The sequence below is a fragment of the Pestalotiopsis fici genome, assembly GCF_000516985.1.
Source record: "Pestalotiopsis fici W106-1 unplaced genomic scaffold PFICI_Scf_1, whole genome shotgun sequence".
Classification (NCBI taxonomy): domain Eukaryota; kingdom Fungi; phylum Ascomycota; class Sordariomycetes; order Amphisphaeriales; family Sporocadaceae; genus Pestalotiopsis; species Pestalotiopsis fici.
Window position 1 is genome coordinate 2570241 of NW_006917091.1, and position 19627 is coordinate 2589867.

At 35.3% G+C, this 19627-nt stretch overlaps 4 protein-coding genes across 4 annotated transcripts; 2 read left to right on the top strand and 2 right to left on the bottom strand.

Moving 5' to 3' along the window:
• Positions 1–10111: 10111 nt before the first annotated feature.
• Positions 10112–11023, top strand: PFICI_00782 (uncharacterized protein; the record flags this gene model as incomplete). Its single annotated transcript, XM_007829363.1, has 1 exon — positions 10112–11023. One exon carries the CDS (start codon positions 10112–10114, stop codon positions 11021–11023), a length of 912 nt encoding a protein of 303 aa, XP_007827554.1.
• An 830-nt stretch (positions 11024–11853) lies between these two features.
• Positions 11854–13363, top strand: PFICI_00783 (uncharacterized protein; the record flags this gene model as incomplete). Its single annotated transcript, XM_007829364.1, has 4 exons — positions 11854–11931; positions 12014–12228; positions 12309–12534; positions 12593–13363. 4 exons carry the CDS (start codon positions 11854–11856, stop codon positions 13361–13363), a joined length of 1290 nt encoding a protein of 429 aa, XP_007827555.1.
• Positions 13364–14251: 888 nt separating this feature from the next.
• Positions 14252–15001, bottom strand: PFICI_00784 (uncharacterized protein; the record flags this gene model as incomplete). Its single annotated transcript, XM_007829365.1, has 1 exon — positions 14252–15001. One exon carries the CDS (start codon positions 14999–15001, stop codon positions 14252–14254), a length of 750 nt encoding a protein of 249 aa, XP_007827556.1.
• An 859-nt stretch (positions 15002–15860) lies between these two features.
• On the bottom strand, positions 15861–18823 carry PFICI_00785 (uncharacterized protein; the record flags this gene model as incomplete). The annotated part of the gene is made up of 2 exons (XM_007829366.1): positions 15861–18227; positions 18287–18823. 2 exons carry the CDS (start codon positions 18821–18823, stop codon positions 15861–15863), a joined length of 2904 nt encoding a protein of 967 aa, XP_007827557.1.
• Between the last annotated feature and the right edge of the window lie 804 nt (positions 18824–19627).

Consider the following 19627-nt stretch of genomic DNA (forward strand, 5'->3'; position numbering starts at 1 on the left):
ATAATTAGCTAATTATTTATAATTAGCTTATAGCTTAGCCCGTAATTAATAGCCTATATATTAAAGGCTTGCTTTAAGCGCAGCGCTCGCTATAGCATTTCGTATACAGAGTTTTATCGCGTAGCATTTTTAATAATAGGTAAAACCTTAAATTCGCTTTATTTTTTACTATTATAAAGCCTTTTAGCTATCCGAAGAAATTTTTTGCGGCGTTATAAGCTATTTCGGATATATATAGCCAGCTCGTAAATCTTGCGTAATAAGCCCGCTTTAAGCTATATACGGTATTTTATAATAATAAAATCGGTGCTTATGCTATTATTAATTATACGCTTAATTTTAGCTTTAGCTTTGCTATTAAAAATAAATTTTGCGATTAAATTAAAGATATAACTAAAGCAGCGTAATCGCTTAAATGCCTTTTTTTGCTAAATAACTATAACGATTATACTACGGGTTTTTAGAATAAACCTAAAGTATAAAAGGTGTTGGGGTATATGCTAATAAGGAACGGTAGTTTTGAAAAAAGGTACTAAGCAATAAATATCCGAAGGTAAGGGTAATTAAACTAATTTATAAATATAGTCGTTAAAGCGTATTAAATGCTTTATTTATAGGTAAAATAAATATTTAAATTAATTACTAAAGTAATAATTATTTATATAGGAAATTTTTTTATAATATATATTTATTTATTTTTTTATTAATATCCCTTAAATTATAATATTAAGCCGATTTTATAATTTTAGAGTCGATAAAATTTAATAATCTTAATAATTTAATTATTTAGATTATTGCTAAAATTATAATTTTATTAGGCAGCTGATTAATAGCTATTAAAAATGGTGGTTTTCGTTTTAACCTATTTTTGGCTTTCGGTGCTAAGCCCTTTTTTTTTTCCTTAAGCGCTAATATATTTATTTATTTTTATATAAAGGTATATATTCGTAATATTAGCTTCCTTTTTTATATTTTTTATTTTCGAAAGATTTTAGGCCGCTTAAATAAGTCGTAATATTTACGTACCGTGGTTATTTTATTTTTTTTTATCGTTCCTTTTTGCTTTATTTATAATATATGCTTATTATATTAGAATTTTTATCGGAAATAACGAAAAAACGAAAAGTTCGTAAATAAATTAAGCTTTTTAATTTTATTAAATTAAACGGTCGTATTATAAATATACCGTATACGCTTTATTTTAAAAATAAGCGTTTTTGCCGAATAGCGGATAAAAAATCGATTTATTATTTAAAGTGTATCGCGTATTTTTCTCGGAAATATAATAATATTTTGGTGGTTTTTATATTTCGGAAGGTTTTAGATTAATAGCGGAAATTAAAGACCGAGGAAAAAAAAGCGAATAATAGCCTTTTAGAATTTTATAAAAAAATAGTTAAGCTTTAATTTTTTTTAGCGGCTGCTATTAATCGGTTATTTCGGATTCGGAAAATTAAAGCATAAATAAAAATTTATAATTCCGAATTATTCGCTTATAATATAAAGGAATTAAATAAGGAAAATAGGGTTTTTTTTGCTTTTAAAAGTTATAAATATTTTATAATAAACGATTTTTAATCGTTAGGCATTTTTAACGAGCCCGATTAGTCGGTATTCGGTTTCGGAAGTGATTTTATAGATTTTAGTCCTTTTATTAAAGCTGGAGGTATTGGTTAAAAGCGATATAGTTTTTAATATTTTTTTTAAATTTTTAAGTATTTTTTTAGGTAAATAATTTTTTTATTTAATATAAAATTAGTATTTGCGTCCGATTTTTTTATAGTTAATAATTTTTTTAATAATGTATTTTTGCTAATTTGGTTTTATTTTTAGTATTTTGTTAATTTTAGCGTTTTTTGGTATTAGTTCGAGTAGTAAAATATAGAAGGTTTTATAGTTTTTTATGGTTTTTGGTAGCTTAAGTCGGTAATTAACGTTTGAAATTTTTTTATCGATTTTAAATGGTTTAAATTTTTTTAAAATCGAGTTTATCGCTTGGTCGTTTTATTTTAATATTTTTGCGTAAAAGGTAGATTTTATTTCCTTTTTTAAAAATTGGTTTTTTAATTTTTTTTTATCGTATTAGGGTTTTATTTTTTATTAAATGGCGATAAGGGTTTTTTGGAGTTTTATTTGCAGATTTTTGAGTTATTCGACGCGTATAATAGCGTATAATGCAAATTCTTTTCTTTTTAGTGGTTTTTTGGTAATATCGGATTTATATCCGTAATTGGCGTAAAATAGTAATATTCTAGTAGGTTTTTATATTATATTATTATATGCAAATTATACGAGTGGTAATAATATAACCTAATTATCCTATTTATAATTAACGTAATATTTAAAATATTCCTTAAATACTTGGTTTGCTCGTTTTATTTATTTGTTAGTTTGCGGATAAAAAGCTATTAAAAGCTTATAATCGCATTTTAACTGGTTAATAAATGATTTCCAGAATTTCGATATAAAGAGCTTATTTTTATTTAAAATAATTTCGTTTGGTAATTTATATTAATTAGTTATCGTCCGAAGGAACGTATAGGCTAAATCTTTTGCGTTATTGGCTTTTTTATATAGGAGGAAATAAGCGTATTTCGTAAATTATTTTATAAATATTAGGATATTATCGTAAAAAATCCTAATTAAAGGTTTTTTTAAAAATAATAGTTTTATTATAAAATTTAATATAATAGATTTTTATATTTTATTTAGCGGTAATATAGGTTATAATTTTTTATATTATTTATATCGTATTAATTTTATTTTATTATATAAATTATATTTTTTAATAATATTACTAACGTATTTACGTAGCTATAAATAGTCGAAATATTATTAAATTCGTTTAGTTATTTTAAATATTTTTTAGTATTTTTTAATAGGTAATTTATAGTAATCCTTAATTATTTAATCGAGTAATATATTTTTAATTTTGATTTTATTAGCGTACGTATCGAGTATGCCGTTATCGTTAGTTATCCTTTTAGTTTAATTATTATCGTTATTAACCTTTATAATTATATATAAGGTTATAATTAATATTAGGTTTTTTTTATTATCCGTTAAAAGGATAATATTGGTTTTTTTTAGTATTTTTTAGAAGTAATTTAATTTTCGGCTAAAAGCGTTAGCTTTTCCGTTTTTTAATTTTTTACGGTAAATTATTTTAAAATTAAAATCTGCTAAGAATTTTGCCTATTTAATTTATCGTTTATTAAATTTTTTATTAATAATAAATAAGGCTAAATTTTTATAATCGGTATAGATTTTAATTTAGTATTTAATTCCGTTAAAATAGTATTTTTATTCCTAGAATGCTTCAATAATAATTATAAGTTTTTTATTATAAATTTAGTAGTTTAGTTATTTTTTCGTAAACTTTTTACTATAAAATATAATCGGGTATAATTTCCCGTTATCGTTTTTTTATATAAATTATTCGCTTATAACGTAATTTAAGGCGTTTATTTCGATTTTAAATTCCCGTTTTAAGTTTGCTATACGTATTATAGGTTTATTTATAATTCGTTTTTTAATTGCTTTAAAGGCTTTTTGTGCTTTGGGTATTTAGTCGAAAAATATATTTTTTTTATTAAATATATAAGCGGTATAGCGATATTTCCGAGTTTTTAAATAAATATTCGGTAAAAATTTACGAATCCTAAAAAAAATTTAATTTTTATTACCGAAATCGGGGTAGGCCAATTTTTTATTATTAAAATTTTAGATAGTTTTATTTTAATTTTTCCGGGGGATATTATATATTTTATAAAGGTAATTTTTTTTTATAAAATTTGTTTTTTTTAGGTTAATTAATAGGTTTGCGTTTTATAATTTTTATAATATTATTTTAATATATCGTTAGTATTTATTAAAATTTTTAGAATAAATAAATATATCGTCGAAATATATTATTATAAATTTATTAAGATATTTTTTTAAAACGTTATTAATTATATTTTAAAAATTTGCTAATGCGTTAATTAATCCGAAAGGTATAATTTTATATTCGAAATATCCGTATTTATATCGGAAAGCGGTTTTTTATTTTTCTCTTTTTTTAATTCGTATTAATCCGTACGCGTTAGGCAAATTTAGAGCCGTAAATTATTAGGCTCCGTATAATTTATCGCATAGGTTTTTAATTAAAGGTAAAAGGTATCGATTTTTAATCGTAATATCGTTAAGCTTGCGGTAATTAATATAAGGTTTTTATTTAAATTTTCCGTTTTTATTTTTTTTAAATATAAAAAGTATTAGGTATCCTGCGGGTAAAATAGATTTTATAATTTATTTTTTTTATAATATATCCGCTAGGTATTCCTTTAGCGCCTTTTTATATTAAGGTTTTATTAAATATATTAGTATAAAATATAATTTTTTTTCCTAAAAAGGTATTTTATAATCGTATTTTATATATTTTAGTAATTTTATTTTTAATATTTTATTAAATAGGTCGCTAAATTTTTAGTATTTTTTTGGTATTTTAATTTTAAATTTCGGCTTAATATATTTAGTTATAAGGTAAAATCTAAATATTTTAAAGTTGCTTAAAGGTTTATTTTAGCGTTTTTTAAAGGCTAATTTTTTTTTTAGTATATTTTACTAAAATTGGCCGGTATTTTAGTTAATTTTGGGGTTATTCGTTTATAATTAGGGTATCCTTAGGATAATATCGTAATCCGTAATTTTTGTAATATTGTATTTAAGTTTTTTTTTATAATTTTGGATATAAATTTGAATATGCGTAGTTTTTATATTTATAATTCCGTTTTTATACGATATAGGTTTTTTATTAATAATTTAGAATGCGTAAAACGTTTTTTTCTGCTTTTATAATATTTATAAAGCGTTAACGATTATTAGCGAAATAAAATTTCCTTAAGCTCCCGTATTTATTAAAATTCGTATTTTTTAATTTATAATTTTAATTTAAATTATAAAATATTTATTAATATTAATATTATTTATAGCATATATAGACTTTTTGGTTAAAATTTATTTTTATCGCTTTAAAAATGCCCGTAATCGTTTCCCGAATTTTTGTTAATTCGTTTATTAGCTTATTGCGTTTTAGCGGCCGTATATATTTGTTATTTTAGTATATTTAAATTTTTTCTGGCTCGTAAGGGTCGATTTCCGTATTATTTAGATAATTCGTTTATTTTTTATTATATATTAGGGGTATTTTTTTATTTTTTATTATTTTTAAAGGGTTTTTTTAGTTTTTTAGGTTTTTAGTATACGAAATATAGGCTGGTAATAGTTTTAATACGGGTTTTTCCCGTTTTTTCTATTATTTCGATAATTAGTTATAATAATAAATTAGCTATTAAATATATAGGTGGCTTATATTTATCGTTTATGGCTTATATTAGATTTTCGGTATTATTATTTCTTAATTAGGTGGCTATAACGCGGATACGTCCTATTATTTTATATTTTTTAAGGAAGTGCTATATTTTAATTTTTTTATTACGTAATATTCGTAATTATAATATAGGCATTTTTTTTATTTTTTATCCCCGTTTTTTAAATATTAGTTTAGATTTTATAATCGTATATAAAATATTACGAATTTTCGAAAATCGATATAATTAATTTTTATATTTTTTATTTTTCCCGCCTTAAAAAGGTGGTAAATAGCGTTTTTATTATATTGCAAAAGAAATATCCTTTTTCGGATTTTATTTTATAAATATATATTATAATTAGGGTTAATATATCCGTATTATGCTACGGTATTATATACCGGGTATATATAGGTAAGCTTTGCGTTATCTCCTATTGCTGCTTTTAGGGTTCGTCGGGTTTATAAAATACTAGTTTTTTTTAGAAGATTTTTATAAATTATAGCGCGATATCCTATTATTTTACGGTAATAATAGTTATATTATAAACGTAATTAGTTCCGTTTTTAGATATATAATCGATAATATATTTTTCGTCGTTATTTTAGATAAATTTAACGAGTTTATTTTTTTTTTATTTATTAGAGTTTATATCGATATTAATGCTTTTTTCGCAATTAAAGGTATTATTATATAAATTTTATTAATTCCGGCCTTTTGCCTATTTTATTTAATAATATATTTCGTTTTTTAAAGTATCCGAAAATATATAATCGTTATTATCCTAAAATTATTTTTATTTTTTAAAGTATACGATTTTTTTTAATCGTATAACTATTAGGGTTTTCCGTTTTTAAGGGTATTATCCGCTTTTATTTTTGCTAGATTTATGCGTCCGATATTTATTATCGAAATACGCCGTTTAAAAAAATAATTTATAAGGTATATTATTCCTTTTAATATTATTAAATTGCTTTTTGCCTTTTAGCATTAGCTTAAATCCTAATTTTTTAGGTTAGCGATATTTATTAGCGTAATATTTTATTTTATCGTAATTATAGTATTTAATTTTAAGTTTATTTTTACGCTAAATAGCGTTAAAGTCTATTTATCCGCTATAGATTTTATATAAGGTTTTATCGCGCTAATTATTTTTAAGTTATTAAAGGTTCCGTTATTTTCTTATATTAGCGTAATTTCGTTAAAACCGTAATATAAAATAATTCCTTTTTTTCTTATTTTATCGAGCGTATAACTAATTATCGATTTTAACGGTAAATTCGCTATATTTGCTAAATTCGGCTAATAATTTAAAAATTTTGCTAAATTCGTTTTTAATATTATTCTTAAATTTTCGATAATATAATATAATCCTAATATTATCGGTATATTTTATTTTAGCGATAATACGTTTAAAATTTGCCGTATAATTAAATGCGGATCTTTTTTATTTAAGGTTTTTAAATTCTTTTTTAATTTATCGTTTTTTATCCGGATTTTAAAATAAGGATCGAAGCGCCGCTTTAAATTTTATATAATTTTAGAAAATATTCTAAATTTCCGCTTTATATAATTTTATCTGTTATTCGTATTTAATTATATTTAAAAAATAAAGTTCGAATTAGGTAAATGCTCGTTTTTTAAAATAAAACGTAATATAAAATATTTTTTGTTTTTTTATTATAAATTAGTTATCGTAAAAGGTTTAATAAGCTCGGATTTAGGCTAAGAATTTTTAAAATAATCCAAGGGTATTATTAAAAGCCGTTAATATATTAAGCTTAAATTTTTCGGAATAAATTAGGGTAAAGATAATATTAGTTATTTTAGCTATAATATTATTAGAATTTTATAATTTTTATATAATTTATCCTATTTGGGTTTTGCGTATAAAGGAGGTGGTTTTTTTTTTTAAATGCGCGGATTTTTTTAACTAATTTTAAGTATTAGTTTTTAGTTAATTCGAAATTATTTTTTTCTATTTTTTGCGCAAGCGAGCGTTAGGAGTATTTAGATAAGGAAAAAGGGGTTTTTCCGGTTAACGATATTCCGCTAAATATTGCTTAAGGTTTTTTTTAAAAGTAATATACCTAAATAAAAATAATTAAAATATAACGATTATATTACGGGTTTTTAGAATAAACCTAAAGTATAAAAGGTATTAGGGTATATATTAATAAGGAACGGTAATTTTAAAAAAAGGTATTAAATAATAAATATCCGAAGGTAAGGGTAATTAAATTAATTTATAAATATAATCGTTAAAGCGTATTAAATGCTTTATTTATAAGTAAGATAAATGCTTAAATTAATTATTAAAATAATAATTATTTATATAGGAAATCTTTTTATAATATATATTTATTTATTTTTTTACTAATATTTTTTAAATTATAATATTAAGCCGATTTTATAATTTTAAAATCGATAAAATTTAATAATCCTAATAATTTAATCGTTTAGATTATTGCTAAAATTGTAATCTTATTAGGCAGCTGATTAGCAGCTGTTAAAGATGGTGGTTTTCGTTTTAACTTATTTCCGGCTTTCGGTGCTAAGCCCCTCCCTTTTTTCCTTAAGCGCCAATACATTTGTTTATTTTTATGCAAGGGTGCATGTTCGTAATAATAACGCGCAAATTAGTAGGAAATCCTAATTATAAAGCCATTAGGTGCTTAATTATAATATTATTATTAATAGCATTATTAAGCATAAATTAGCCTATATTATAAGCTAGGATTTTAAAAGAATTTATTATATTTAGCACCTTAATTACTAATGCTTCCTTAATATATTTTTTATTAATTTCACGTAATACGAAAAGCTAACTTTTGCGTAAATAATTATCGCTAATATAATGCGCAATTATACTAAATAATAAGCATTGCCTTAGCAAAGTCTAATAATTAAAAAAAAAGCTAATTTTGCCGATATAATGGTTCTTAATACGGCTAATAATACGCTCCCTATATAATTTAAACCTATTTAATACCTATCGCGTTATAATCCGGCGGTTATTTAATAAATCGCTATATTTAAAATCGAAGAAAATATATAATTCCCTAAAGGCTAAATAATTTATTATTAATAAGGGAAGCTTAGCTATAATAATTAAATTTATTATTTTAAATTAAAGCTGCTTAATTGCTATTTAAGGACGAATAGCAATTTTTGCCTTTTTATATAATTGCTTAAGCATAAATATTATAATAATTTTATATTTACGCTTAAGCCTAATTTTAATAATTAATAAAATATTAGCAATAAAATCGCTATTATTATTTTTGCTATAAATATTAGCTAAATAATTTTATAAATTTATTATAGCCCTGCTATTATAAAGCTTTATTTTCTTATTATTATTATAATAACGGCAAAAAAGAAGGTTTTTGCTGGCAATAATGCCCTTGCTATTAGGATTATCGCCAAAGTATTTTATAATATAGCCATTATAAACCTTAATAGCATTGCGCTTAATAACGTTACCTAATAATAAATAAATAGGAATAAATTAGCGATAATCCTTATTAAATAGCAATTTAGGAAAAGCGCTAAAAGCTGCGTTATATAACAGATTAATATTATCGTAGGCTGCTATTTGCTATATAATAGGGGCATAATTGCGCTAGCCACCCTGTTTTATATAGCTAGGTTTTTTATTATTAAAATATAGCTAAGAACCGAGGCTATTATAAATTACGGCTATAATTAATTAGCTAATAATAATAAACGCAGTTAAATTGCGAATTAAGGATAAGCCTTTTATAGTTAATTAGATTTATGCGAGGGCGGGTATTATAAAATTAAATTATATATAAAAAAGTTTTAAATGCAAATATAATAGGTTCGAATAAGTATATTAAATAATTTTAGTAATAGATTTTCGTTTATTTAAATAATATAGCATTATTATCCTTTTATAAAAAAATTTAAATTATATTTTATAAGCCTTTAATTGCTATATAATTGTTATTATTATTATTTATAATACCGTTATAATTCGCGATCCGTATAAACGGAGTTTTTATAATTTAATATAATATAAATTTTTTGTAATTATAATAGGCTATATATAAATTAATTAGATTTAGCTATATAATAGTTTATAATTAAATAAAGGCAATTTTTAAAATTTTTATTAGTTTATTAATAGCTAATAAAAAGCTTATCGTATTATTAATAGCTAATTAAATAATTAGATTTTGCTTAAAAACTTATTTAACGATATTATAATATAATAAAATTTAATCGCGTACGCGTAATAACGCGTTTAAAAATAATAAAAAGCAATTATAACTTATAACAAATTATTAAAAACAGCTATTACGAGGTTTTTTAATTAGCCTAAATAAATCGATTATTATAAAGCCTAAATAGTTATAATAAGGAATATAATAGGAATTTATATTTGGTTTATAAATCGGCCCTTATAACTATTTATTTATAAATCGGGAAAGAACTGCCCATTTGGTTAATTTTAACGCTAAACCGGTAAATCAAATAAATACGATTTCATTTACGCCCAGCCCTGTTGCTGGGAGTCCAGACAGGGCTGGGCGCTTAACTCACCCTCGGCTTTTCTGTCCCATGGACCACGAAACACGAAACACGAAACACCACTTCCATGCCACCGATTGCTCCCACAAATTGGTCACGTTGCTCAGCTTCCTGCTTCTCACTACTGAGCGAAACAATCTGAGTGTTCCGAAGTGACCCGTTCAGAACCTTGTCCAGTGCTATTGACAACAAGCCAGCCAAATATGGCACAAACAGAGCACGATGGCGACCAGGCGCCTCTTATCAACGACAACCCACTGCTACAATCTTACTACTACTCTTTAGAGTCGCGCGTAGGGTACAGATTTGTCCTTGGGGGTACCCGCCATTTTGGGTACTGGGACAATGACAGATATTGGCCGTTCCCCATTTCCAAGGCCTTGCGCGCAATGGAGGACAAGCTGGCCGAAGTGCTCGCCCTTCCGGCAGGCGCACAAGTGCTTGACGCTGGCTGCGGAGTCGGCCACGTCGCTCTGCGCCTAGCGAAGAAATTCAAGCTTCGCATATCTGGTATCGATGTCATTGACCATCACATTGTCAAGGCCCGGAGGAACATCGCGAGCTCAGGCGTGCCAGCTGGGCAAGTCACAGTACGGAAAATGGACTACCATCACCTGGAATCTTTCAAAGACGAGTCCTTTGATGGTGCTTATACTATGGAGACCTTCGTACACGCCACAGACCCCGAAGCAGTCCTCGCAGGGCTTTATCGCATCCTCCGACCAGGTGGCCGCGTCGCGCTTTTCGAGTACGACCACAACTTGCTGGAAAACGAGCCAGAAGACATGGCAAAATCAATGCGACAGATCAATCACTACGCGGCGATGCCGACGAATGACATTTCCGACGTTGGCGTTTTCAAGCGAATGCTAGAGGATGCAGGCTTTGAAGACGTTGTTGTGCGTGACTTCTCTGACAACATTCGCCCTATGACTAGGGCTTTCTTCCTCTTGGCCGTCATTCCTTACTACATCATCAAGCTGTTGCATTTGGAGCGCTTCTTTATCAACACGATCGCTGGAGTTAACACATACCTAGGCCACGGGCGATGGCGGTATGTTGCTATCACGGCTACCAAGCCAGGTTCAACGATTGAAGCTCCCAAATCGAAGTAGACACCAGGGGGAGCAAGATGTGCCTCAGATAGTGGGCGTAACCAATCAAACACATGTAGATCTCATCAATGCCTGTTCCGTTATTCATCGCCGTACGATAGGAATCGTGATAAAGCAGGCCCATGAATCATGAATCGAATGAGTTAGTAGTTATTTCTCTCAAAAACTCTTGTATTGGGAATGGCACACCACCAAGACCACAAGTTTGCGGCAAAGTAGAAAACACGAAACTGCATCTCATACAGGGGACTTTCGTCTGGAATCACACAGGACGATGCATTGTGATTATGCATGCAGAGAACTCGTTGGTTCGAAAGCCTTGCCAGGTTTGCGGAGCATTGACTGGCTCTTGCTGCCATGAGCTCAGTGCATGTTTCTATTCATGGATACTTCTGCGCGCTTAAGTGCACATGCAATCAATCCGACCCGAGGACCCCCATGTCGGGTATGCAGCCTTCTCAATGAAAACTGCCTTGGGCCCATCATATTCTCCCCCGAATTTGAGTTCAGACTATCCTTAAGTATAATCCAGCTCTAATCGCCTATCTAGTAGTCCCAAGCAGTCTACTTTGCCCATTATCTTTTGTTCTGGTCGTAACCGTAACATCTGACTGGCCAGGATGCCAACAATACCTCCTTTTCAAAATGTCACCGACTATAACGCAATGGTGCCTGGCTGGGTATCAAGCTCTCGCGATCGCGGAAGTATTGATATTTTGTATTCGTCATGTTTAACGATCCTGCTGTGTTGCTGGGTATCGACACAACCCAATGCTGGTGCACCGACAGATAAATGGCATCATCGCTTTATTGACAAATTCCATTTAGCCATGGTCGGCCTACTGGGTCCGGACTTCCTCTTTGGCATCGCAATAGGTCAACTATCCAGTGCCAGGAGAAGCGTCAAGGTCAGTGAACATTCCTCATGGATGCGCTTTACCAGTGATCGACCGGCGTTCCGCTGATACAGTGGAAAACAAGCTCTTTCAGGCAGACCGAAAACTTTCCAAGGGTATGAAATGGACTTATCGACATGCATTCTTCGTCGATATGGGCGGGATTTTTCTCACCAGCCCAGACTTTCCTGAGGGGTTTCCGATAAATGCGCAACAATTTCATTACCTCATCAAGCACGATTACATCGATTTCCCGAACATGGACGAAATGCACATCTCGGAAAGAAATTCGGCCGATACACTGTCGAGGTGAGCCAACATTGCGTTACGGAGATCTGTGAATAATTCGAAACTATGGCACAGCAAGCTGATCAAACTGTCCTTTATAGATTGATCACCATGTGGCAAGTCCTTTGGTTTTCAATTGCAGAGATACAACGGGCCAGGACTGGATTGCCATTGACAACGCTAGAATTGACAGCGTTGTCATACGCTTTCGTTATCATCATCACTTCAGTCTGCTGGTATCGCAAACCCGCCATCACACATCCAAGAAATGTCCCCACAAAGAATGACAAGACAATCGACGAGATTCGTGCAGCCATTAAAGAGACGGTATGAGAAGCGATAATTTGTAAAAAGACATGCGAACATGCTTGCTGATTCTAGCCAGACTCACCCTAACCTAGATCTCGGAGTATGGTACAGAACTCCGGTAGACTTCCTGAGCGGTCCACGTTGGCGGATTGAAGCGCACTGGTCTTACTACGTACGATTGTCAGAGATCTTGCACATACCACTTGTGTCGAGAAGGATGAATTCGCGGCCATGGAATCGTTTCCCCTCTGATATGTGGCTACCTCCAGACTTGTTCTACACACCCTACGGCTGCTTTATCTTGCTCTGGTTCAGTGCCTCGTTCCTGATCGCATGGAACTTCCAGTTCCCTACTGAAGTCGAACAGCAGCTATGGCGAGCTTGTAGCGTCTATTGTGCCGTCTTTATGATATATGGCTTTGTTTACTACGTCATATCTTGGTACATGTGGAAAAAGGCCATTGAAGGGAATGGTGTACCTAGGTCTAGGCCGGGTCCTAGATCGGTCCGAAAAGCACCTCTTAACCCGACCACTTTACTCAGTGGTGATCAAGAGCAAGCTATCGATACTGACACAGTGATACTTGAGGCTAGGAGCTGCCCAAAGGGTCCTATGCGGGTCATTCACCGACTGCTCGCCGTTCTGGGGCGGATGAGGAACATTTCCATTGATAAAGACCCTGAGATGGCTGTACCACTACACGTCATGATTCCGGTAACAATCACTTGTGTTGTCTATACGTTTTGCCGCCTGTTTCTCTACGTTGAGGATTTCCTGTCATTGAGAACACAACCGATTGGGGTATATTATACTGTAAACAAGTTCATTCCTTTCCTCGGAGACTAGCTCCCGGACTGCAGTATTGTTTGACTTGGTCATTCTTACCAAGAGCTAAGATGGTCCAAACGGTCAGAAGATATATCTTTGCCCATTATCAGTACATGAGAAATTTCTTTTCAATCTTTCCCAAGTCGAACCCTCTGCTGATTCCTGCCTCACATTCATAGGCGACTCTTTCGCAAATATCTGATGGTGACGTTACCTCTTCTATCGTACTGACTCATGCACTATGACAGCATAGCAACTTGAATAGCTGACAGCAATCGGTATTTAGCTCATGTGCCCGAGGAGGCCCATGAAGATAATCAAATTGTGATCAGCCGCATGCCAGCACAAGAGAAGAAACAGCAATCAATTCGATTGCCGTCATGTTGTTCGCATCTGAAACACCAGGGTAGTCTCTCCGATTCTAAGTGCGGAAGCCAGGATGCGATGCAGTAGGACGGGCCCAGGGCTACCCAAGCATCGTTGAGCATGTGTTGTTCATCACTTGGTGCAGAAGCTCCTTTCGTGAGAGTCACGCGCGGTGACACAGTGGATGTCCTATTGCGATGAGGGCATGGTTCTCATGATAGCTCGTTCTCAACCCAATGGCTGCGCACTGACGCTGGCAGAAATGTGAGCATGGGTAGGAGCTAGGCTACAATGATCTCGTATGATGATCTGGGAGATCTCGTTGCCACCGAGAGCCCATGAATCATGCTAGAGCTACTTCATAGCATTCGCTCCTTGGAATTTCTTATTGAACTTGTTTCTCTTGAGAATGTCGGGTGGAACGAGAGCCATAATGGGTCCATTAGCACTGTAAAACCAGTTCTACGATGAGCCGGCTGGTGGATAAGTGCAAACCATATAAGATGATGTGAGCGGTATTCTGTGACTAACTTTGTCATTTCAATCGTCATCGTCGTCCTCATCTGAGCCGTAGTCTACAAGTCCCGTCTTTGACTTGGTTGTAGGTGTAGGTTGAACAGGCTTAGGCTCTGGCGATGATGCTGGTTTCTGGGCTGGAATGGGAGATTTGGCTACGGAAGCCTTGGTGATAGAAGTCGTCGGAGTCTCATCTTTGGCTTCCGGATTGGACTCTACGGCCAGGGCATTTTGACTGACGCGGCGCTTGATACCCTTAATAATGGGTTCCTTTTCCCTCTTTCTCTTTCTCGCTCCAGCAGTACTCCATTCGTCAATTACCTCGTCGGCAACGGGCGCGTCATCTGCTTCTTCCACTGGCTGGCCCTTCTTTTGTGCGTCTCTGAACACCTTTAAGCCTTCTTCCTCGGCCCTCTTCTGCTCCTCATTCTTTTTCCTCTCATCCTCCGCCATGCCGTCTAGAAAGTCGACCTCATCATCATCTAGCGCGCGGAACTGGTTGCGTATCTTGTTGGCCTCCTCGAAAGCGGCTTGCTTGGCGGCCTTGTTTGCCTGTAGCACGTCGTAGAGCGACTGGCCGGAGTTGGACTCGATCGCCGTCTTGCGTGCGGCTTCGCGGGCGCGTCGGTCGCTCTCTAATTGTGCTTGCGCCTTCTCCCAGGCGCTGGAAGCAGACGACGGCGGGGCAGTAGACGACGTGGTTGCTGTGGTGGCGGCGGCCAAGGTGTTGTCGTCCCCAGCAATGGTCCCGCCGGACACGAAGCGGGACGACATTGTAAGAATTATTTAGAGCCAGGAATTTTCGTGAAAAAGTTGGTATAAGCTGAGCGATATTTGCGCCAGCGCAAGTCTGTGTAAACGACGGGAGTACTGACATTCGCACCAGGCAGTTTCAATGTTGTGAAAAAGCTCGGTCGCCCGTAGATCTGGGGTAGCTATGGCTACACTACGTTAACCAAGCTGCCAAAGCTCGGCGTGGGGCTGCCGAAATCCAGCGTTTTAGCATGCCCACACCTACCTTACCTGGTAGGTGCGCCCTGTGGTAATGGATGCATGACAATCCTCAGCACCTAGGTTAAATCCCTTTCGATCTTCTTCAACATTTTGATGCTTCGAATCTATCAATTGTCTGCCAATCGTCACCAAGTCTGCGAACTCAGTTATTTCATACACACGCGGAAGACTGCCAAAGGCAAGCTCCAGAATTTCATGTCAGGCCACCTACATAAGAATCCAAGTGCTCATATCACGCTGCACGCTCCTTCGGCGCTGGCGAAAATAGCGTTAGGCGACTTGGACAGTATGAAATATGATTACTATTGAAACTACCTAGGTACCTAGTTGAGGGGTATGGCAAACCATGGACAACCTGCCTTGCAAACCGATGACACCGAATCTACAATGCCTTTTCTGATCCCGTGCTTTTGCCAGCCAAAAGGATGCCGTTTCTTGACGCCGAGATCACTTCCACAGCGCCTGTTTGAACCAATTCCGAAAGTATCCGTAGAACTTATAGGCATACAGCATGGTTCTGTCTCATTCTAGCCAGTGGGAAGGGAAAAATGTGAAGCGGGGACCTTGAAAAGAAGTCCAAGTCGAGCCTCAAGCCTGACCACAGAGAGGTGCTGGAACGCTACCACCGATTGGGGGCCCTCCACCGACCGAACCTCTGCGGTATGTCGTTCTCGTCAATGTAATAACCCGAATCGTAGCTGACAAGCGCTCCTTGTTCCTCGAGTCTCTTGACGATATCATGGTGGCCGTTTCTCAACGCATAGTCGAGTGCTTTTCCACCCCTGCTATTATCATGAACATAGCCATCTGCCTCAATCAGTCTCTCCACAATCGCTATATGTCCCCTAAGCGACGCCCACATGAGGGCAGTCACGCCGGTGTCGTCTGGGTACAATGCGTACGCCCCTGCTCTGAGAAGCTGATCCACAACCTTTACATGGCCTTGTTTCGATGCCAACATGAGTGCTGTCACTCCGTGCTTATCCGCTTTATCAACGGACGCTTTTGTCTCGAGCAGCCTCTCTACAATGGCCCTGTGGCCATTCTCGGCTGCGGCATGGAGTGCTATCCCACCCTGGCCCCATGCGACTTTATCGATCCGTGCGCCACCGTCAAGAAGGCACTCAACAACAGCTAAATGACCATTTCCGGCTGCAGCAGACAGTGCTAGTATTCCATTGTCGAATGCTCCCCGTCCATTCACATCTGCTTCTGCTTTGATTAGCCGCTCGACAACAGCCATGTGACCCTGCTCCGCTGCGGCTTGGAGTGCTGTTCTTCCGCCGTCGTCGGCCGGCTGTGCGTCAACATCTGCCTTTGCTTGAAGTAGTCGCTCGACAAGAGCTACATGACCGTTCTGAGATGCGGCTTGGAGCGCCGTTCTTCCACCAATCTCGGCTGGTTTTGCGTTGACGTCTGCTTTTGCTTGGAGTAGCCGCTCAACAACACCTACATGACCCTGCTCCGCCGCAGCTTGGAGTGCCGTTCTCCCTCCCTTGGGAGGCTTTGCATTCACGTCTACCTGCAGCTGAATGAGACACTCAACAACGGTTATATTTCCATGTTTCGCGGCTGCTTGAAGTGCCGTCATTCCTTCAGGTTCAACGGCCGATGCATGAATGACTGCTTCAGCCTGTAGAAGAATACCGATCATATCCATGTCGCCACTTTTCACTGCCATCTGAAATGGTGAGGGTAGCTCTGAATCTGAGCCATATAGTGAAATGTCATCCAAACCGCCCGATGCAATGATGAGTTTTGCTGCAATCTTGTTGTGGCTCTCAACGGCCCAGTTTAGGAGGCGTGGCATGATGTAGTAAGAACCAGAACCGTGAGCGATTGGTGGTGCATGGGCAGATGATGTGCTGATATCGTACAAGAAGTCTGCGAACCTTTTTTCGCACATGGTGCGTGAACTTTCTGTCTGTATCGCCGTGCCAAAATGCATAAGTAGCTCTCTGAGCAGCCTCTCATTATAGCCAAAGCCATCTGAAAGTATGAGAACATGATCCAAATGTCGAGAGAGGTCATTGAGAGACTTGTTGGCGACAAATACTGGGTCTTCGGTTCCCCAATCATTTGATATAGCCCAGGCTCTGTAGTTTGCCAAACGTGAATACGACTCAGAGGTGTAGTACCAGTCCCATACAAGAAGAAGATCGCGTTTGGGTAGGCCAAGCTGCTTCACACGCTTTTCCCAGAGGTCGCTGTTGTTGTCTTCTGTCCGTGGACTCAGTGTAGCAGATGCAACCACAACCACCGAGAAGTCTTTGTAGACTCTTATAATGGTAGGCGTCACAGAACCGTCGAGAAGACAAATGAGATCACCCTTCTGAACGGGCGTTGACGAGGCTGGCATCTTCCAATACTCGTCATTTTCGACCTCAGCCTCGGTCCCATGAGAAGAGAGCTCGGAATCATCTGATGCTAGACGATCAATTACACCTGTCCAATGGAAACGAATCCTCTGCAAGTTGAAAGATTGCGCATCATCCCCAACACTGTAGATATTGCCAATCACATAGCCTGTAGCTTTGATCACAGCAACTTCTTTTTCTTTGCGACAGTCGACCAGTATGCGATCAGAAAGGATGAACTTGACAAGTCTGTTGAATAGCTGACCGAGGGGAATGGTGTAATCTGGTTCCAAGCCCGACTTGGTCATATCATGTGAACTCATTCCGAGCAAGGCAAACACTTTGTCGTGGGCCACCGTTGCCTCGCGGTCGTGAAACATGTCGATCAGCTCCCCAAAAGGCGCAATGCCATCAGAGGGTGCACCAAACCCTTGATAAGGTTGTCTGTGGACTGAACCTTGTATGAGGTAGGCCAAAGATTGAACCGTGTTTTGCAGTCCTCGCGACTCAGCACGGGTACTAAACAGCGGTTTCAATACATTGGCAGCCAGACTGAAAGCATATCCATCGATTGTAGAGTGTCCACACTGTATCAGAATGTGTCGAGCGGCACCAACTTCTTGCAGAACCTTTCAAACAGTTAGCCAGTGTGAAAAGAAAAAGAATGAATATTTGGTTGTTTAGTTACCCATATACGACGAAACCATTGTCGATGGAACAATAGGAAAATTCTCTCCAATACACGTTGGTCTGTTACAGACTCTGTGGACCTTCTACGACCAATGACTCGCAGATCTTGGAATGCATGGTCACTCCCGTCTTGTTTCTCTCCTAACCAAACAACAACGCGACTGGCAGAAGCGTATATCTGGTACATCAGTCCAATCTGATGTTCTTTTTCACGATCGTCCTTCTGGTTGATGCATAGAGCATCTGCCCACAGCAGTCTCTCTCCATGCAGACCTCTGAGATGCGTCAGTGCCGCATGTAAGTTGGATGTGATGGGGTGTTCTGATCCGTCTAGGAAGATGAAATGGCTTTGTTTCGGGTCACCCCAGACATAGGAGAGAGCCTCAAATGAGCTGGGTTTTCCGTAAAAGTCCATGATATTACACTCGAATAGCTGGCCTCGAAGCGGTGCGTGGGCATTCGTGCTGGGTAAGAGACGCAGCAGTCGGATACTCTCTGGCGCTGCCAAAGCCTGATAGACATTGCGACGCTCCATGATAAGCAACTATTCGATGATTAGAATATAAATTTTGGTTGAAATATACGCTGAATTATGAATCAAGAGAGATACTTTAAAAACGCAGTTTACTCATGGCCATGTCTTTACTCGGAGGAAATGCCACTGACTGAAAGCCAGACAAAGAGGATTCGTGACCCCACTTCCAGATTTTGTTTCAGAACAAAAATTATGGATCCTGATAGCTCAACAGTGGGCAAGCGAGTAATCATGGAACTGGCTTTATTCTTTTCTTTTTCGACCATCTTTTTTCGACCAGGGGTCGTAGTCACTTTGTCCAACGCATTTTTCTCGGTTTTATTCTTGCATTAAAGATATCTGAGAAGGTCCGACTTTTTAAATGCGTTCTAATTACATGAAAGCACATTGATACAACCAGTATCCAAAGATAACGAGTAAATTAAAGATGCTCTACATTTACGAAAAGAATGCGTCAGCGAATATACTTAATGAGCCCTTTCCGTTGTGTCACCCAAAGGGTGCCACACTAACCAGCCGCAATGTGGTGCATCACACATATTCCTTGTTAGTTATCACATCTCTCTCTATTTCTTCAATTTTTACTCTTTCCGTCTCAGGGTGTAAGGGTAACCCCTGGCTACGATGCCACCCTCTCTTAAGAGTGCCAAGCGAATTTTACGACGTATATCATAAATGGGCTTTGTTTTATGATCGCCCAACTAGTGAAGAGTTTGAAATATTTCAAAACGAAATGGCGGATGATAGCTTAAAGAAGCAGCGCAACGTCACCGCCTCCCTCAAGTTTTGCGGCACAGCGTGGTT